General features: G+C 32.2%; 2 protein-coding genes across 2 annotated transcripts; one reads left to right on the plus strand and one right to left on the minus strand.

Annotated features, from left to right (window-relative positions):
- Nucleotides 1–5078: 5078 nt before the first annotated feature.
- On the plus strand, nucleotides 5079–11286 carry LOC109800221 (putative CoA ligase CCL6). The gene is made up of 19 exons (XM_020360973.3): nucleotides 5079–5472; nucleotides 6297–6360; nucleotides 6674–6763; nucleotides 6844–6900; nucleotides 7014–7062; nucleotides 7246–7322; nucleotides 7968–8007; nucleotides 8102–8196; nucleotides 8322–8486; nucleotides 8741–8851; nucleotides 8950–9037; nucleotides 9184–9250; nucleotides 9323–9398; nucleotides 9476–9593; nucleotides 9781–10026; nucleotides 10113–10252; nucleotides 10437–10619; nucleotides 10721–10840; nucleotides 11025–11286. The coding sequence occupies exons 1-19, from the start codon at nucleotides 5321–5323 to the stop codon at nucleotides 11070–11072; spliced, it is 1986 nt and encodes a 661-aa protein (XP_020216562.2). The 5' UTR covers nucleotides 5079–5320; the 3' UTR covers nucleotides 11073–11286.
- Nucleotides 11287–12733: 1447 nt separating this feature from the next.
- LOC109801062 (cold-regulated 413 plasma membrane protein 4) lies at nucleotides 12734–14990 on the minus strand. Its single transcript, XM_020362041.3, has 4 exons — nucleotides 14787–14990; nucleotides 13657–13764; nucleotides 13462–13532; nucleotides 12734–13145 (listed from the first exon to the last, which is right to left on the minus strand). Exons 1-4 carry the CDS (start codon nucleotides 14924–14926, stop codon nucleotides 12892–12894), a joined length of 573 nt encoding a protein of 190 aa, XP_020217630.2. The 5' UTR covers nucleotides 14927–14990; the 3' UTR covers nucleotides 12734–12891.
- Between the last annotated feature and the right edge of the window lie 5904 nt (nucleotides 14991–20894).

Below are 20894 nucleotides of genomic sequence, written 5' to 3' on the forward strand. Positions count from 1 at the left end.
TCTAGAACCAGAACTCCTCACGGCCCCCCCCCCTCACCCCTATTTATAGGCAATCCGGAGTGGCCAGAACGGCGCGTACCGATACCAGAACGGCCCGTTCTGAACTCCCAGATCACGCACAAAATCCATGCCCAGAACGGCCCGTTCTGAAATCAGAACGGCCCGTTCCGGGACTCATCCGGAACGGCCCGTTCTCCTTCCCGGAATGGCCCGTTCTCAACTACAATATGTAGTTCAATTCAGTAGTGTGGAACGGCCCGTTCCAGTTTGGGAACGGCCCGTTCTGGCTACTGAATCAGCCTCTCTTCTTTTTTTTTTTTTTTTCAATGTTACACATAACCCTAGGTAAGATGAGGGAATTATTAAGTCTTGAGCATGTACGAGGGATAAGGGTAGAGAGGCAAACTCTAAGTCTCTTAGGTTATCTATTTGTGTGGATTCTTGAATATGAAAATGACTGAAATTATATGACTGTTGTATACTATGATTCATATTGGTTTGGATCAATTAAATTGATATTAAGATTGTGCTTTTGAGGGTTAAGGTTGTTATGTATGAATTTTAGGGATTTTTACTGTATGATTTAGAGATTTTGTATGATTTATTTGATTTTGAAAATTCTAATACAGATACATCTCGGTACTTAGATGAATTCTCTGTATGAGATTAACCAAATAAGGTTTTGTTTGTTAAGTTGGAAAGTATCCCTTTGGGACTACAGTTTAGACACAAGAATTACATAAAAATGTTAAGAAACGAGTAAGTTATGCGAGTCACAAGTTGAGTCTCACATTTTGTGCGAAAAACATAACGTCAAACACTTATAATCATTGCGAGAGCCCTTAGATGGTAGAATTAGGTTTTTTGGTATTCATAAGACTCGTATCTTTAGATGTTAGCTTTTCAATGGTATTGGAATCACCCAAAAAGATATCTAGAACTCAAGTGAAGATCAAATTAGTGAGCAAAGATCAAAATGTCATAATTAGGCTAAAATACTACGATTTTATAATTTTTAAAAATAATATACTGTAAAATCAACTCTTTAATTCAACATAAAACTTGTAGATAATTATCTTAACTTTCTAATAAAGTTAATATCAATTTGATATCATAGGTGTAACTCTAGATATTGCATTTAGATCACACAATGTCATAAAAGCTCAAGATAGAAAAAATAATTTGAGTTGTGTTATTTTTTAAGTGCCCGTAAATTCTATGAAAACCTATGTTTATAGAGCAATATGAGTTTTATATGTTTCTTATGAGAATAAGATGTTTTAAGTGAGTTAATACAGGTGGAATATCATAGATTATCTACCTATGCCTTAAGGAGTGTTATGGTAGGGAAACCTCTATTAGGAATAGGAGGTTACCATGGTCAGCTGTAACACTTCGACGAGACCCTTATAGACATCCCCTAGTGAGGTAGTTTTGGGGGAACCATTGTTGTGAAGTGACCCCTACACTATTCGATTTTGTGGTCTCGTTCCATTACTCATAGATTATTTTGTGCACTTGATGACGAGGAGGAGATTGGTACCACATGCATATAGGGTTAAGAGCATACATCTCATGAATCTTAATTAATGAATATGATGTATTTGTGATTGATGGAATAATGATGATAAATGCAATATAATATGTTAGCTTGTTATTAATATTGTATGAGAGGAATTGATGAAAGAATATGTATATGATGTAATTGTTCTATGAATTGTGTGTATGTGACTATCCTTATACTTTATATATACTGTGATGGATGAGATATATTTTCACTTCTTGTTTGTATGTTTGTGATTGGAATGTATGCTATTTGCAGAAATATAATAGGTACAAAATTATGAGTTTAAAGAAGAAAAATAGTAAAAATATTATTCTAATAATGTGGCATGAGGACTAAGTTCTGGGATTAGTAAAGTTAAATTTCTTTTAAGTTTCTTTATTATTAAAATTTTATCTAAATAATTATTAAATATATTTATTATCGTGTATTGTATAAACCCTTTAAAAAATGATATTTAGTCATCATTATACTACTTCTACAATTGATTCACTTACCAAAATCGTCTAACAATAACTAATGAAGAAAATATGCATTAAGTTGAACAATTTATACGTTCAATAAATTTTTTTATAAATATTTTTAAATAATTTAAATAAATAACCTAATAACTTAATATATCCGGTCAAAATTCATTGCCTAGATGGACTACATTATTCGATTGTGCACGCCGACCATCGTCTATTCTTTTCTTTGTTTTGATTTTTTATCTTATACTAAAAAAATATTCATGGATATATGTAAATTCTTACAAATCTATCATTTTAATATGAGTGATTATTTTGTATAGAAATATTCTTATAAACTTCGATAATATTTTAGAAAATAAAATTTGACAAGAAAATTTTTAGTAATTTTTTAATTTATTTTAATTCTTATTTATCATATTTACTTATAATTTAAATTTAATATTTTAAAATAAATTATTCATAATAAAATAAAATTTTGTGTTATAATATAAATTATTTATTGTAAATTTAAAATACAACTAATATATTTAAAAATATTTGTTTATTTAAATATGTAATTTATAAATTTAAATATAGTATTTATTTGTATATATTTACAAGGGGAATTTATTTCATATTCAATAGAATGGGTTGCGATTACACGTGGCCATTCCAACCCATTGTCATCTTATATATATTTATTTAAAAACTGCAATTACAATGGCTGAAAAAGTAATTAATACATAGTTATGCCTTGTCTGTTGCCATTTCTTTATAATATCCAAATATTAATTAGAAGAAACATCAAATAAGCTGTTCATGTAATTAAATTGAAAACTCATTCTGAATTATTTGGTTCGGATCGCATTACACAAATTCAATAACACAGTATTTTACACGGAATCTAAAAATCCACATATTTAAGAGGACAAGTGATTTTTAATATAAAAAGTCAAGGAATATTAATTTATTAACACATTAATCTAAACACACAAAAGATGACATATTTAAATTAAGGGAAATTCTAACTTACATCAAAGTACAGTAGTATATAGCCAGGAACCAAATAAATTCACTTTTTTCAAAAGAAATAAATATTTGTAAACAAAAAATTATTGTTCTAGTAAAATGACTAATACACTTTTGAAAAAATTATAAATGATGATTAAAATCATACAATAACTAAATATTAATTAAGTTTATATAAAAAAAAATTGAGTGAAGAGTTATAATTCCATGATTTGGCCATGCTTACCTACTTGAATTACTCATTTGCAGTGGTCACATGTGGTTGGTAATTAATGTTGCATGCCAAGTTAATGGTAGCATGAATAGTTAGGTAAGGGTTACAACCTTCCATCTTTTCAATTAATGTTCTACTTTTCTTTCCATTCTCGAAAGGCCAATTAAAAATGTTTGACTTTGTTTAGCATTGTTGTTTCAACAAATCTCCTCTTGTCCTATGTCTTTAATCAAGATCACTTCAATCATCTCTACAATTACACAATATTACGAGGTGATTTCACCAGCTTATCTTTTTTCTCAAAGGAAAAATGGAGCCAACCACCTTTTATAAAAACTTTTAAAAAGTTAAGCTACTTATATCTATAGAGTAAAATTTGAAAATAAATAACTTTTGATTAAGTTAATAAGGAAAACTATTTATGACTTAAACAGAACTTATTAATATAGTATCATCTTCGAATCTCAATAAGATAAATATATATATATATATATATCACTTTTAAATTTTTCATTAATTTTTATATTTTTGTGCTTCATAAGCTTTCTTTTAAATAATTATCATATTAGTTTATTTTACATTATAATCATTGCTTGTAATGTCTTAATTTATTTTCAAATTAATTTTTAAAAATTTAAAAATTTTCATGCTTATTCTTTATTACATGAAATAAATATTATTAAAATGAGAAAAACTTATAGTTAAGTGAAAATTGATATTTTAAATTATTTATAACTTTCATTTTTTTTTTTTTAAATAATTTAGATTTTGAATTATTTTTAATTTTTTAAGATGTAGTTATAATGTAACAAAAATTAATTATCAGTTATATATTTGGTATTAATATATATCTTAAAAAGCACTGGTTTTTATTGTGTGCACGGCAACGCCTAGTGACAAGTTTTGTTACACCAGTTTCCAACTTCATGCGTCACTCATTCCATTAACCAAACCTTCCTCAACTAATCTTTTCTCTTTCTTCTCTGCTGGTTTACTGCTCCCATTGACTATTTCTATCTTCCAATCCATCTTCACCCACTTGTTACTAGTAAAATATATGTTACAAATCGGGAAATGGGAAGACATGGTGCAGAATATGCTAGAGACAGAAAGTGCAGTACATTTTACAGCTAGCAAGTATTCAAAGAAATTAAAAATGAGACCATGTATTTTTTATTTTTAGATTTTGCTGAAATTCTGAAAACTGGAGTACAGAATGAATAGCCGGCATTGGATACGACTTTGATTGAGAAAATACAGACCCAAAATTAATGTGCGTGTGGGACACCATTGTGATCACTATCACAATGTTGACCAAAATTAGGAAGATCATGCATGATTTAAGGGTGCATTATTCGCAAGACAAATGCCTTTACCATCACCAATTGTGCTCATTAATCTGCATGCAATGCATTATTAAACGTAAAACCTTAGTACCATGAAGGTTTATTAATCAAAACTCTCCACTGTAGTAATGGGACGAAGTCCATAGCTTTTGTTTCTTTTCAAAATAATAATAATAATAATATAATAATAGTAAAAAAAATAAAAGGACAAGAGAGAAAGTGACTGATAAATATGATCAGTGGTGTCGTGAGAAAAAAGATATTTTCCAAATAAGAAAAAACAATAATATAGAAAAGAAGTTGAGCATGTCTTGAATATTTTCCTTTTCTTATACAACCAAAGATTATTGGCCCTTTATTTTCTTTTGTTTCACATTTTGTCTTTAGGAAAATTGCAAGGGTAGCTTCACCAAACTTTTGCAGCCAATATAAATGCTCATAGAGGGTGTATGAAAAAATGCAAACACAAGACAAAGAGGGTTAGTAGTAATAAAAACAGCCTACAAAAGTTTGTTCAGAAATTGTGCACCAAAACTAATCACTGAATTTATTGCTTTGGCTCAACCCCCTCCCTGCTGGATCACATGCACTTCTTTCTTTGCCTTTATTACAGGCCTCAGACACAACTTCACTTGTGACTAAAATCACCAATCATTATAATTATCATCCCCTAGACACAGTTCTGAAACACACACTGCACATTCCATTCCGGAATACAATGCCAGAGGTTTACACTGTGAAGGTTGAGGAGGGAAGGCCTGCAACTGATGATGGAAAGCCATCTGTAGGACCTGTCTATAGGAGCATTTATGCCAAAGATGGTCTCTTGGAGTTGCCTTCTGATTATCAGTCTCCTTGGGATTTCTTCAGGTTAATATATATAATTTTGTTTACTTTTTCATACAGATTTCACATCGGCCACTGATACTACCAAAACATAGTATATAATTAGAGAGCAAAGTTTACTTTATAAGCAGAATTTATATATTTGAGTTAGGTCCATAATATATACTTTGTTAAGAATAATTTCATCATCTTGTAAATTCGTCAGCTCTCAACATATCTTTATAATGCATTAGTTTATACCAACACTCATTTGTATAAGTGGCAACTGGTTGTATTCCTTAATTAAGTTGTTTAAGTTCAAATCCTGACCCTTAAGTATAGAGTGGACTGTGTTGAAAAAGGAATAAAAAAAAATGCATTTAAGTTATTTTATAGGAGGATTTTATCCGTTTTGTTCTGTTTAGTGACACACAAGAACATGACAAATCCTTTAAGTTCTGTTATCTTAATCATTGAACGGATTCTTTTTTAAACTTAGCAACACACTTTAGAGGGTAAAGTGAGTAAACTTAGTCATTTATGGCACTTACTCGTTTTGGTGGAGTCAAATCTGAATGGAATATATCTAAGTACAGCCTAGTTTTGTTATTTGGACCACATTAAGAAGTAACATCATTATTACTGCGTTTCATCCAACAATACTGATTTAATTTATAGTCTCATATCAACTAGTTTAAACTAGTTTTTATCTTTTAATTCCTGTATTATAATTTCTCAATTTATCAATTACATGTAATGTTCTTCATCCAAATTGTACGTATCATAGTGATGTGTCAAAAGACTGATAATTTTATATAAATAAAGAAAAAATACACGTCAGTTCTCAGCAGTTTTGATGATTTTGGCAGGGAATCAGCTAAGAGGAACCCCAACAACAAAATGCTGGGTAGGCGTCAAAAAACCGAATCTCAGGTATTAACTTCACGTATTTTGGTTCCATGCACCGTTTGTTAAGATTAAAATCACATGTTTTTGTTTCCTGTCCACCCCTAATTAATAAGTGACACAAACACAACAAACTAGTAAAATAATGCTCACTTTCTTGATTGTTAGACTTTTTGCTTGTATGTCACTTTTTAACTAACTTGAGGCAACACAAAAAGGGGTAGCAAATGGGGACATGTTTTCTTGTTATGGATAGATTTAAGAGTCTAAATTATTGGGGGGAAAAATTAATTCCCTTAAATTTCGAAAATATCATGCGAACATTGAGGTGAATTTACAGGTGGGTTCCTATGCATGGCTCACGTATCAAGAGGTTTATGATGGTGCCATGAAAATGGGTTCTGCCATGAGGAGCCGTGGTGTCAATCCTGTGAGTTTGCAACATTTCTTGCACTTTCAAGATACTTCGCATTGAAATTAATAATCTAACTAGTGGTTTTAAATCATAAGGGAGATCGTTGTGGCATATATGGGTCTAACTGCCCTGAATGGATCATTGCAATGGAGGTATAGCACGTTGTTTACACCAACATATATTATTCATTTAATTATTGTGAATTAAATGGCTTTGTTAATTATTCTAAACGGACTTCTCCTGGTTCAACTTTGCTGTTTTGCAGGCTTGCAATTGCAGTGCAGTGTCATATGTTCCATTATATGACACGCTTGGTATGTGTTTTTGACTTGGCAAATGTTTCAGTGTCATTGCTTTTATCATTTGAAACATTTCTGCTGAAGAATTTGTGGAAACAAATTGGAGCATATATCATCAATTTTCTCTTACTCAACACTCATTCACTCTGTCATTCCATCAGCTGGGAAATGACTTTGACTTGGGTTTATGCCTACCAGGACCTAATGCAGTGGAATTTATCATAAATCATGCTGAAGTCTCAATTGCGTTTGTACAGGAGAAAAAGATCCCATCGGTATGTTCTAGTTCTTTTAGCACAATCTTTTATTATTTCAAGTTGGACTACCTAAAACAGTCAATTGTTCTATTAATAATATTTACCATGTTGGCTGAGTCACCCCGGATTTAGTGCGACAAATAATTTTGCTGCTTCTATTATTTAGTGATATGGCTTTGCTTAAAGTTCAAACCATGCTAGCATTGTTTGGTTCTTCCATCTTGACTCTCCCTCAGTATATATGCATGTTATGGAAGGATCATCATTCCATTGCTTGACACTTAATTTGCCATATTTTGCATGCTACTTTCCACACATAACTATCTCCATCAGCTATCAAGTTATCAATCATGTCTACTAAGAAAGTATGCAATGAGAAAACCATTAGCATCCTTCTTAGTTGAATTAAATGAATAAGTTATTATATGATATTAATGTCAGCCAATTTCTTAGAACAGTAATGTTAAGTCTGGTTTCATATTTTGAAGTTGAAAATATGTCATGCTTACTGCCAATCCTTTTTTATGTTGTCATTTACTGCATATAATTGTAATTAGTAAAATTATTCATTAAATTTCTGAAAGATAATTAGTTTATGATCAGAGATATTGCACAGTATCTCTCACCTTTTCCCCCTACTGAAATAATTATCTGTTTCCACAGATTTTGTCATGTCTTGATCGGTGTTCCTCAAATCTTAAAAGTAGGTGAAACATTGCCATCTTTGTTACTCCTAGATTGAAGGTCTTTCCTCCTCCATTTTATGCTTGACCAAGCTCTGTGTATTATTGGTGTAGCTATTGTAAGCTTTGGAAATGTTTCAACCACACAAAAGAAGGAAGCTGAGGATCATGGCACATCCTGCTTCTCATGGGGAGAGTTTCTCGATCTGGTAAGATGTTAAAACTGGTTTTCAATTGCCTATTTGGTTTTCAAATTCAGGATTATGAACCATTTTGTTTATACTGAAATATCACTATAACAATTTAATATCTTCCCTTTTCTTCCTTTGGCTAGGGGTGTCTGCATTGGGATCTACCATCAAAAAAGAAGACTGATATTTGCACAATAATGTACACAAGTGGAACAACTGGAGAACCCAAAGGTGTCATTATTAAGAATGAGGCTTTCATGTCTGAAGTATTGTCTATTGACCACATAATTATGTTAACAGACAGAGTGGTAAGTTTGATTTTTCTGGAAGCTTCTTTAGTTTCATGTTTATAACGTACACTATTTACTCTGCAAACTGCCATCCCAATCTTTCTTTGACTTCCATGTTGATAAATGTCACAATGATTCTCAAACGGCAACTTAATACTTAAAAGCAATAATGGGGTAATCAAATTTCAAATAACGGTTGGTGAAAACCATATTCAAAGTTAATACTACGAGAATTTTGAGGTTGAGTATCTCATCCTTGTTAAATACTATAGGCAGCTGAAGACGATGTGTACTTCTCCTTTCTTCCTCTTGCTCATGTATATGACCAAATAATGGAGACCTATTGCATCTTCAAGGGTTCATCAATAGGATTTTGGCAAGGCGTAAGATTTTGATTCACGTCATGGAATTAGTTTTTGGTTCATTCTATAAGTGTTCGGTTTAAATGCCTCTTATGGAATTTTCTTGTTGATTTGTGAAGGATGTCAGGTTCTTGCTGGATGATGTTCAGGCACTAAAACCAACCATATTTTGTGGTGTTCCTAGAGTTTTTGACCGTATTTATGCTGGTAAAACAAGAATGCTTCTAAAGAACATCTTTGGTTCTGTGACTACCATATTTGAATCATGATATTAAGCAATGACTTTTTAAGATCCTTTTCATTGTGTGACTACATTATCCAATAAGAATTAACTATAATCTTTGCACTTGAAGGTATCAAAAACAAAGTTTCTTCCGCAGGAATACTGCAGAGTACATTGTTTCAGTGTGCTTACAACTAGTATGTTTCATCATTAACTCGAGTGTTTAAATTATCTGTGTGTGTGTAAACTAATTTGGAGTCCAATGACAGCAAGTTAAAATATCTGGAGAAGGGTCTTCCACAACACAAAGCAGCACCTCTGTTCGATAGACTTGTGTTTGATAAGGTATAAATACCACTGATCTTTATGACTTTTTCTTCAGAAAGTTTGTTTCAAAACTAAAGTATCGGCTTTGTTTACAGACAAAACAAGCACTAGGTGGGCGTGTTCGTATCTTGTTATCAGGAGCTGCACCTTTGCCTAGGCATGTGGAAGAGTTTATGAGGGTCACTAGCGGATCTACATTATCACAAGGATATGGTATGATATATGAATCTTCTACTACATAGAAAAAGTCATCATCAAACTTTTCTGAATCAAGGGTTAAATTTTGTAAAACTCGTCTCTTACGAGAAAATAGAAATGATGGTTCAGTCCTACAAAACAACTCTAGCATGATCTTATTGTAATGGTCACATGTTAATTGTGTACATGTCCATGTCACCAGGTCTTACAGAAAGTTGTGCCGGGTGTTTCACGGCAATAGGTGATGTGTATTCTATGACAGGAACAGTTGGAGTCCCCATGACAACAATTGAGGCTAGGCTTGAATCTGTGCCAGAGATGGGATATGATGCCCTCTCCAATGTAGCCCGTGGAGAAATTTGTCTGAGAGGAAATACCTTGTTCTCTGGTTATCACAAGCGTGAAGATCTTACCAAAGAGGTTATGGTTGATGGTTGGTTTCATACAGGTAAATCCATATTGTTCTAGATTCAAAATTCACACAGTGATTCGTAAATCAAGAAAAAAAAAATCACATACAGATAAATATTGCAGGTGACATTGGAGAGTGGCAACCAAATGGAGCCATGAAAATTATTGATAGGAAAAAGAATATCTTTAAATTGTCTCAAGGAGAATACATTGCAGTGGAGAACATTGAAAACAAGTATTTGCAATGCCCTCTTATAACAACGGTATGCTTCTGCTACAAACACAGAACAGTTGGTAAAAGTAGAGAAACATTTGATTTAGTTCATTTTTTGTCAGATATTAAGTTTACTAGGAAAATTCATTTAGGAAGTAGCATTGCAGTGTACCTTCATATACTAAAGTTATGTAATTCAATAATGAATAAAAAATAAATTCTTTCATATGCAGATTTGGGTGTATGGTAACAGCTTTGAGTCATTCTTGGTGGCTGTTGTGGTCCCAGAAAGGAAGGCCATTGAGGATTGGGCACTACAGCACAATTTGACTGATGATTTCAAATCTTTATGTGATAATCTAAAAGCAAGAAAGTACATTTTGGATGAACTCAATAGTACTGGCCAGAAACACCAAGTATGTACATATAACTCATTATCCTTTGCTTCTAATTCTCGTTTTTTGATATATTTTTCTTGTGTTAACTACATCTGTCATGAAAAAAACAACACTCTCAGCTTAAAGGATTTGAGCAGCTAAAAGCCATTCATCTGGAACCAAATCCCTTCGACATGGAGAGAGACTTAATAACTCCAACATTTAAATTGAAAAGACCACAGTTGCTCAAGTACTATAAGGTTTGCTTCAATTGCTGTGATCAAAATTTCATAGCTTTTTTAACTTTAGTATTTTTTCCTGATGTTTCCTAAACTATTTGAATTGGTATTTTGATTCACAATTTGTATAAATGCTTATTTATGAATTCCAATCAGATGTTGGAGTGTTAAATAAATATTACTCTTTGCCAACACTATTTTGCAGGATCATATTGATCATCTGTACAAGGAAGCAAAGGGAGCAATGGTGTGAACCATGCAGCAAGCGACCATGCCATGTCCAATAATTTCTGATTTCTGTCAGTTGTGTAGCAAAATCCATTTGGCATTCTGTATATTTTGGCTCATTATTGTATTAATACTAAAATGCAAAACTATATACATAGAATAGGTCGTATTTTGAAACAGCAACTCCTTATGTCATTCTTGTAAAATATCACAATAAGATTTTTCCAAAATTCTAAGAACCTAGAAGTTGTGTGGCCCCTCCCAAAATCTGTATTTTCTTTTGGCACAAAATGCTTTATCTTTCATTTTTCTTGTTTTGGTATGGCTTATTATTTCAAGAGTACAGTAATTCCTCAGAATCATCTAATCCACAATCTTAGCCTGAGAATATGGTGGAATGTGATAAAGTTTACCGTATTTCTACGTCTGGTATTATCTCTGGGTTTTTAAATGTTGTGATTCTATCCGATAAAGATACTTCTAAAATGTGGCGAAAACTATAATAGACGTCAAATCTAATTAAATAAAAATATTATTCTTAAAAGATTGAAAGTTACTATAAGTAAAAAATATCTAAATTCACACATTACAAAAATTAGTTAAGTTCATTTAATTTATTGATATAAAAACTAAATTTTACTTACTAAACTACCCTTAATAGCATTTATTGTATATAGTAATCACCTTTAATTTAAGAGCCTTGTTGCAGAATAATAGCATTAAATAGGATTAAGTTAGATAAAATTTATTTATATTTAAGTTTAAAAATTTTAAGTATTTTTTTTGCTTATATATCAATCCAGGGGGAGTAATATACATGCACATGCATTCAAACATAGCATAACACCCGTTCCCCTACAAATTCAGTATTGCAAGCATTACTAGTGGCACTGAGTAGGTAACTAGGGTTAGAAGGTTAGTTATAGTTAGTTGAGATTAGATGATAGTTGATTCCTCACTAATATACACGGCACACCGCACACCTATGGCCTAATTGTATCACCTCTCTCATTTGTATCAATAATACACTCCTAATTCTTCCAAGTATTCTCAAATTCTTTCCTCTCTCGGGCTCAACTATGTTTCTCAACATTCAAAAAACTATGGACATTGTACCAAAATTCTTGAGTTCTCAAGATCAATTAAAACTTTGTTTAAGCTTCTTATTTTACTCTATATAAGACGTATAAAATTTTCACTTCCTTCAAAAGCCAACATCCACAACTGCTTCACTTTATCAACATTGACCCAGTCCTATATTTTATGTTGACAACTTCAGTCATTGCATCTTAGTCAAGCCTATAAGTAACCCTTTTCTAATCATCTCCCAATGAAAATATCAGTTGTTATAACTTATAACTTAAGCATAAGTGAAGAGTTCACTCCAAAAGACTAGTCCATTTGATAGAAGAACCTCAAGGATTAAGTATCTTAAGCTTCTTATTATACTCAATAATGTACTCATAACAGAATCCTCCTGCTTAATTAGGAAGAATAGCACTTCCAAGAAACACAATGGCGTATAATCTTCGCGGAGATCCATATTAAATCCCTCATCATAGAAGCACGATGATTTCACATATAATATACGTTTTGTGAATACACAAAGCATGGAAACACCACATAGCTCATCAATTTTACTTTTAAGGTTCAGTTCAAATCAAAAAATCTTTTAAGTATTTCACATTTATACACATGCAAAAACTATTTCACATTTATACACATTCATTTACATCATCATCATCAACAACAGCAATAGTCTTGTCCCACTAGATAAACAACAGCAAATTGTATCATTCACTTACATCAACAAAGTCCAAATTTGGTACTCTATCTTTGTGTGCCTATACAATGTAGAGAACCAGTGTCCAGATGGGATAGACTAACAGAATGATTATGCCAATTGTATTTGATAACCCATGAGCTTTTGTAAAGGAATCTCTAAAACCACCCGATGCCCGAATGTGTTCTTGCAGCAAATAACACGCAATGATAAGGCATATTACTACCCCAACTGCATTGCTTCTACAGCTGTTTGCAAAGAGATCAGGAGCTACAACAATAAGAAGAATCAAAGCTGCAGGCAACTCCAGAAAATCTGCAACGACAGTCATGACTCATGAATGCTCACCCAATTATTGAAAGGGGGAAAATGTTCTTAGTATCATTTTCCTTTTCCTTTTTTAAGTTGTAGGGAGCTCTAACAGTGCGTTTAAATATATAATCAAAAGTTCTCACTCAATGTGCTCCTACACAATAATATAAATATATACACAGGATGTGATATATTACAGTGAAACAGAGGAGTATATACAACTACATTAATGGATTCCAGCAAATAGTTTTCAGAGACACCACTTATAATGTGCATCTTACAAACAAGATCCAGATCACTCAGCAAAAATGTATCATACCAGGGAAGTGCCTTGGAAGGAAAAGGCGTAATACAACAGCGATGAGAGCAATCCATTTCCCAAACTCTGCCCTGTATAGCCATAAAAGTAAGTAGAAAGATAGTAAGATACAATTAAGAAAAACTTGATATTGAAGAAAATTCAAGGTATGATGAAGTTAATAACAACAACAACAATGCATGACAATGTAATCACCTGAAGACGCCAAAAATCCATGAAGGCAGGCTGAAGAAAATGTATGGAATGAGTAGTGATGTAAGAATGTTCGTTTTCCAGTTTGTGCGGTCCAATATCAACAAATAGCTTAGGTGTACAAATAAAAATTATCAGTTAAAACAAGAAAAAATCTCTGAGAAAAACAATTTCTAACATTTTTATCCCCTTGCCATACACATAAAACTAACGGAACTAATTAGCATCAAAAAGTAAATATAAAGTAAAATTAATTATCTATAATAAAAAGCATTTTTAATATTCTTGAGCCATTTGAAACAGTGTTCAGTGAAGAACTCAAATTTAAATGGCAAGAACAGAAGAAGATGATGGATCTCATCTCCTAGCATTACGCCTTGCAAATGGATCATATCCAAGACAATAATTGATCTATGATTAACCATGTCCATTTCTTATTCTCTTTTTTGTAAACTGTAAGCTTACATAACAGCATTAACCTATTGCCAGCAGGGCTAGGTGCATCTCCCCACTGTTGAGACCCATGAGTCATAACCAAAAGTTTTAAATTACAGTTGTGCAGTTGTGTTGCAATTGCCAAAATTGCAGGCACGTGTGGTATAAAACTGCAATTATGGCCGAAACATCAAGGCTTTTGAAGTTTATGAGACCATATTACAACTGCAATTGGCCACACCTATCCACAATTCTCGGCAGTGTTAAGGTGTTTGAGCACTCTACAACCCCAATGATGAAAAATGACTGCAATTTAAAACCTTGCATGGGAAGCTTGGTAAAGAGAAAGAAAAACAGTTTTTTGACTTTTGAGACACGGATGTATTTGAAAATAAAAAGTGCTGAGTCAGATCTTAGAACATAAAAAGAACAAAAATCATAGGAGATGACATGGAATAATGACAGCACAACTTGACAAAACAAGTCACAAAACTAACATAAGAAGTTTCTCTTCTGCAACATACGCAGGGCAAGATGAGATTGCCCTAACTTCAAAAGCTACAACAACAGTAATAATAAAACTGCCACTTAAAAACAGGAGAAAGATGAAGTGAAATTAAGGAGACCCATTTGAAATTTTTTGTTAAACTGTACTCAATCCACAAGAAAGAGAGATATTATAGGCTTGGAGAACATACATAGCAGCAATGGAAGCGATTAATTGGAGGAGGGAGACTCCAAAACCCGAGACACCAACCCTAAGATCAGAGTTAATCAATTGTGCCGCTTCTTCTTCAAAATCGGTTCTCATTGCTAAGTAGTTGTTTCTCTTCCACATTTCCTATGGGACACAAAGAAACAATTGCAATGTGATTTGAATGACTTGAAAGTGAAACAACATTAAGCATAGCAAAATATCTAGAACCGCCATTCATATCAAACATAATGGTCCCTTCTGAATAGGAAATGCCACGTGGACATCAATGATTTCCACTAGAAAATTTGTCAAAAGTTATCACATAAAATTATTTATTAATACTTTTATTTATAAAAAAAATAATAAAAAGTCATAAAATATGTCCAGTTATATTAGTTATTAGTTTTCTTTATTTTTAACAGTTGTAATTGTGTCTATATAAGACACTTTATTCATCTCCTGTAATATGTTTTATTGAGTATTAATACAGAAAAATACTTCTCTCTGTTTTCTCTCTTCCATGGTTGAACTCTAACATGGTATCAAGAGCACTATGACATCATTCATGGCTTCCGCATCTCAATTCGTTCCACACACACTCAATACGCCGATTGCTATCAAATTAGATGATGATAATTTCTTGATTTGGGAACAACAAGTTCTTGCAACAATTCGAGGGTTAAAACTTGAGAAATTTGTTCATGGAGATGCAATTCCACCACGTTTTGCTACAAAAGAAAATGAAACTGCGAAGACGGAGAATCTTGAAGCAAAGACGAAGAATCTTGAATACACCAATTACGTTCAACAAGATCAACTGCTTGTCGCGTGGCTCTTGGCATCAATGTCCTCACCAATCTTGACAAGATGGTAGGATTGAAATTTGCTTATCAAATTTGGAAGAGATTAGAGGTATATTATGATGCGCGCACACGAGCTATTATCAAGAAATTGAAATTGCAGCTTCGAATGATCAAGAAAGACAAAGGTATTAATGAACATCTCCTAAAAATCAAGAAAATTGTTGATTCTCTCGCTGCAGTTAGGTCGCCTATTTCTGATGAAGATCATATTGATGCAATTTTGGATGGTTTGCCGGATGATTTTGACGGTTTCGTGACTTCCATCACGTCTAGACTTGATCCATACACTATTGATGAGATAGAGGCATTGCTGCTTGCTCAAGAAGAGAGATTTGAAAAGCAAAAGCGTTCATACACCCCTCTTATTCATGCCAATACTGTTTCTGGTCCAAATCAATGACAGAACTCCAATCAAGGTCGTGGTAGATCTGCTTTCAATACACGAGGAGAATTTCGTGGAGGAAGATTTCATAATAGAGGTGGCAATTAGAACAATAGAGGCAGGTTTAATGCTAGTAGAGGCAATGGATGCTCAAATTGGAATCAGACTGGTCAAAACAATTGGAATCAAAATAAACCCACCTGTCAGATTTGTGGTAAAACTGGCCATATTGCTCTTAACTGTTATTATAGGTACAATCAAGAGTATCAGAATCATCCTCGGGCCAATAACACTCAGTTTCAACCTAGTGGATATGATCTCTCGAAGACCACTACTCTTGCAACTCCTTCAATTGTGTTAAACCCTCTCTAGTACCCAGACTCGGGTGCATCTCATCATATTACTCATGATGAATCCAATCTATCCATGAAGAGTGCTTACACTGGAACTGATTCTGTCAATATTGGTAATGGTACAGGTTTGCATATCAGTCATGTTGGTCATTCTTATTTTCATAATCCTATGTCATCTAAACACTTTGTTATGCATAATTTGCTTCATGTCCCATCCATAACTAAAAATTTGCTAAGCGTTTCCAAATTTGCAAGAGATAATAGGGTATTTTTTGAGTTTTGGCCTAATTGTTGTAATGTTAAAACTCAGGACACCAAGGACATCATCCTCCAAGGGCATCTTAAGGATGACTTATATGTTTTTCCTCAATTTCAAAAAGTTCAAATTGTTTCTGTTCATCCTATTCAAAAGGACTCTAATCATTCTCTTTTCCAGCTTTGGCATTCAAGGCTTGGACATCCCTCTCCTAGAATTGTGAAATTGGCTTTAAAACATTGTAATATACCTAGTAGTCATTTTCCTGATTCTTTTTTGAGTGACTCGTGTTGTATGGGTAAACTTCATCAACTACCTTTTGTACAATCAACTACTGAATATAAAAGTCCTCTTGAACTTGTTTTTACTGATATTTGGGGCCTTTCTCCTGTACTTTCCTCTTCTGGTGCTAGATACTACATTATATTTTTATACGTTTATTCTAGATATTCATGGATTTACCTTTTAAATTCTAAATCTCAAGCTTTTTATGCTTTTGTTCAATTTAAAACCTCTGCTAAACTTCAGCTAGGCATGAAACTTAAAGCTCTTCAGTCGGATAATGCAAAAGAATACATTAAATTTACTAAGTATCTAATAAAACATGGAATTAAACATCAATTTTCATGTCCCCACACACATGAGCAAAATGGTAGTCCTGAGAGGAAGCATAGGCACATTGTGGAAACCGGGTTAACTTTTCTTGCCAATGTTTCCTTACCTCTTCATTTTTGGGCAGAAGCCTTTTTAACTACTACTACTCTCATTAACTACTTACCTACTCCTTCATTGAACAACTTGAGTCCTCATCAAACACTTTTCCAAACACCTCCTAATTATCATTTTCTTAAGACTTTTGGGTGTGCTTGCTACCCTCTTTTACGACCTTATAACCATCAGAAATTACAATACAGATCTCACCTATGTCTCTTTCTTGGTTATAGTAATCAACATAAAGGTTATAAATGCTTATCTCCTAATTGTAAATGTTATGTGTCTAGACATGTTAAATTTGATGAGTCTCGTTTTCCATAAAAGGAAAATCCTAACCCTTTTATAGTTCCCTCTGTTTCTAAGTCTGAATGTTCTTTTATTAATCATCCTCTTAATGTTTTGGTTCCTCTTGATGAGACTGGTTAGATTGATAACTGTAATCCTATTAATTTCACTATTACTACCAATGATGATGTGATTATAGACACTAACACTACTGATCCCACTGTTACTGTTCCTAGTGCTATTATTGATACAGGAGTTGTTGAGCAAAGTATGATCAATACTCATCCTATGACTACTAGAGCTAAGGCGGGGATTTTTAATCCTAAAACCTTTGTTACTACAATTGACAGATCAACCTATAATCATATAATTGAGCCCACATCCGTGAAGAAAGCTCTCTCTAAACCTGAATGGTGTCAAGCTATGAAAGATGAATATGAAGCTTTACTTAAAAATAATACATGGAGTTTAGTTGATCTACCTGTTGGCTGCAAAGCTGTTGGCTGCAAGTAGGTATTCAAGTGTAAATATAATGCAGATGGCACTTTTCAAAAGCACAAAGCCCGCCTTATTGCAAAGGGATTTCATCAAAGAGAAGGTTTTGATTTCACAGATACCTTTATTCCAGTTGTTAAGCCAACTACAGTCAAAATTATTCTTACATTGGCCTTGACTAGGCAATGGCATATACATCAAATTGATATTAATAATGCATTTTTGCATAGGGCTCTTAAAGAGTCTGTTTATATGGCTCAACCTCTAGGTTTTAATACCAAACATAAAGGCAAAGTTTGCAAGCTCAACAAAATAATTTATGGGCTAAAACAAGCCCCAAGATCCTGGTTTCGAACCTTGAGTAATACTTTGTTCAAAATGGGATTTAAACCAGCTAAGAGTGATACCTCTTTATTGATCAGAATAACACCTCACTCCACATTGTTGCTGTTGATTTATGTTGATGACATTATAGTCATAGGCAGTTTAGCATCTGAAGTTACAACACTTATATCCAAGTTAAACTCTATGTTTAGTCTTAAGGACCTTGGACCGTTACACTATTTCTTGGGCATTGAGATCTCAACCAACAACGATGGAGGTCTTTTTCTGTCTCAGGCTAAATATATTTGTGATCTTCTCCATAAAGCTAAAATGGATGATTCCAAACCTCTGCCAACACCAATGGTTTCAGGTTTGAAACTCACATTTGATGCTTCTATAGCTATGTTTGATCCTTCTTTTTACAGGTCCATTGTAGGAGGTCTGCAGTATATTACAATCACAAGGCCCAAACTTTCTTATTCCATAAACAAAGTATGTCAATATATGCATAAACCTCAAGAACATCACTAGAAAGCACTGAAAAGAATTTTTAGATATTTACAAGGCACCATTGATTATGGTTTACATTTTAAAAGGCCAACTCACTTCACTCTTCAAGCCTTTTCTGATTATGATTGGGGATCAGATCTTGATGACAGAAAGTCTATAACAGGTTTTTGTTAGCTGCTAATCCAGTGATGCACTCAAGAACGAAACATTTTGAACTTGACCTCTATTTTGTCAGGGACAAAGTTATTGAAGGAGCTATCCAAGTTATTCATCTACCTGTGCAATTTCAGATTGTTGATATACTTACCAAAGTCATTTCTGGTCCTCAATTTGAAGCATTTCACAGCAAACTCATGGTTACGATAGTAGCCAACATGAGTTTGAGAGGGGGTGTAAAGGAAAATAATAAAAAGTCATAAAATTTGTACAGCTGTATTAGTTATTAGTTTTCCTTATTTTTAACAGTTGTAATTGTGTCTATATAAGACACTTTATTCATCTCTTGTAATAAGTTTTATTGAGTATCAATACAGAAAAATATTTCTCTATGTTTTCTCTCCTCCATGGCTGAACTCTAACATTATTAGTAAAAATATTACATTAAATTTAGTTAATGATGCATAATTTTCTCAATTTATCATTTTCAGATATATTATTGGTGACCTGGAGAACTAAAATAAGATTTTTAAAAATTACATGAACTAAAAATAATAATTTTAAATTTAAGAGACAAAAACAAATTTATCCTAAATTTAATAAATTAAAAACATGTTGAAGTCAAATATAAATATTTAAGTAATTTTACTTAACAAATATGAATATTACCATACTTGTTATCTACAAGTATCTATTTAAACTACCTATTTGTTATCTGTGATAAATTGAGCACGAATTTTTTTATCATTCTTTTTCAAAAAGATGCTTTTCATAGAAATCAAGTCAAAGACTTTCGATAGAGTATACTTGTAAACACTCTCGTACCTTATGGACCTAATGTGTTTTCATTAAGCCAAAAAGTGTTTAATTAAAATGAAAACTGAGATGTAGTTACTAAAACATGTGGTCCTTCCTATATAATAAGTATAAATATTTTATTAATAAATGTTATAGATTTAATTATCTCTTTAATTCTTATAATTTTATGAGTTTTACTTTTTATTTTTAAATTAAAATACTACATTTTAGTTCTTATAAGTAACATTATTATTTTATTCTTTTAATTCTTATTGTTACATAAACATTATCTATTAGTATAGGGACCAAAATAAAATTTTTAATTTTATAAATTATAGGTAAAATTTATAAAATGAGTAGAAAGATAATTAAACTAATATAATATAATATTACAATGCTACTCAATATCTATAGGAAAAAGGGGGTGGGGTGGTGTTCGGAATCAAATAGAGAATAGTACATGTTTATGGTTGATAATTGTTGATAAATTATATGTATGTTTAATATTATGTTGTATGTGTGGTTATTCAACAATTTCTTAGATCGGTAGTTGAAATGAAATATGTTTTTTTTGTCTTATTTTGTATATTCAAGTGAATTTAATTATAGAGTTGAAGTTTTATTCAGGAAATATTTTTATAGAATGTCACATTGGAACATTAGTTAAGAATTATTTTTCATTATTATTGCGTTAAAAACTTAGTTTCTTTTCTTAGAAGACATTTTTGTATTAGTTGATATTCTTTGTAATTATTTTTAGTTTTAATCTTGTTATTTGGAGATTCGAATGTGATATCTTTATCCTTAGTTTTTCGCTAAATTAATGGTTTTGTAGACTATTTTTTTATATTATTAAACTTATGCACGTGGATAGAAGATGTCACACCAAGAAGATTGATAATTTAAAAAAAATATCACTATAAGAAATGTTACATACAATTATATACAAAAAGTGTCATTATTGGTACAATAT

This window comes from Cajanus cajan, chromosome 11, assembly GCF_000230855.2.
Source record: "Cajanus cajan strain Asha chromosome 11, NIPB_CcT2T_4, whole genome shotgun sequence".
Taxonomy (NCBI): domain Eukaryota; kingdom Viridiplantae; phylum Streptophyta; class Magnoliopsida; order Fabales; family Fabaceae; genus Cajanus; species Cajanus cajan.

Bases quoted from the DNA above. Each gene is read 5' to 3' on its own strand.
- LOC109801062 (XM_020362041.3), bottom strand. From the start codon at position 14,926: ATGTGGAAGAGAAACAACTACTTAGCAATGAGAACCGATTTTGAAGAA. The intron at 13,533-13,656 runs GTGATTACATTG...ATGGCTATACAG, and splicing joins TGGATTTTTGGCGTCTTCAG to GGCAGAGTTTGGGAAATGGA. The intron at 13,146-13,461 runs GTATGATACATT...CTGTCGTTGCAG, and splicing joins CCTTCCAAGGCACTTCCCTG to ATTTTCTGGAGTTGCCTGCA.
- LOC109800221 (XM_020360973.3), top strand. From the start codon at position 5,321: ATGCCAGAGGTTTACACTGTGAAGGTTGAGGAGGGAAGGCCTGCAACT. The intron at 6,764-6,843 runs GTGAGTTTGCAA...TTAAATCATAAG, and splicing joins GGAGCCGTGGTGTCAATCCT to GGAGATCGTTGTGGCATATA. The intron at 9,594-9,780 runs GTATGATATATG...CCATGTCACCAG, and splicing joins TACATTATCACAAGGATATG to GTCTTACAGAAAGTTGTGCC.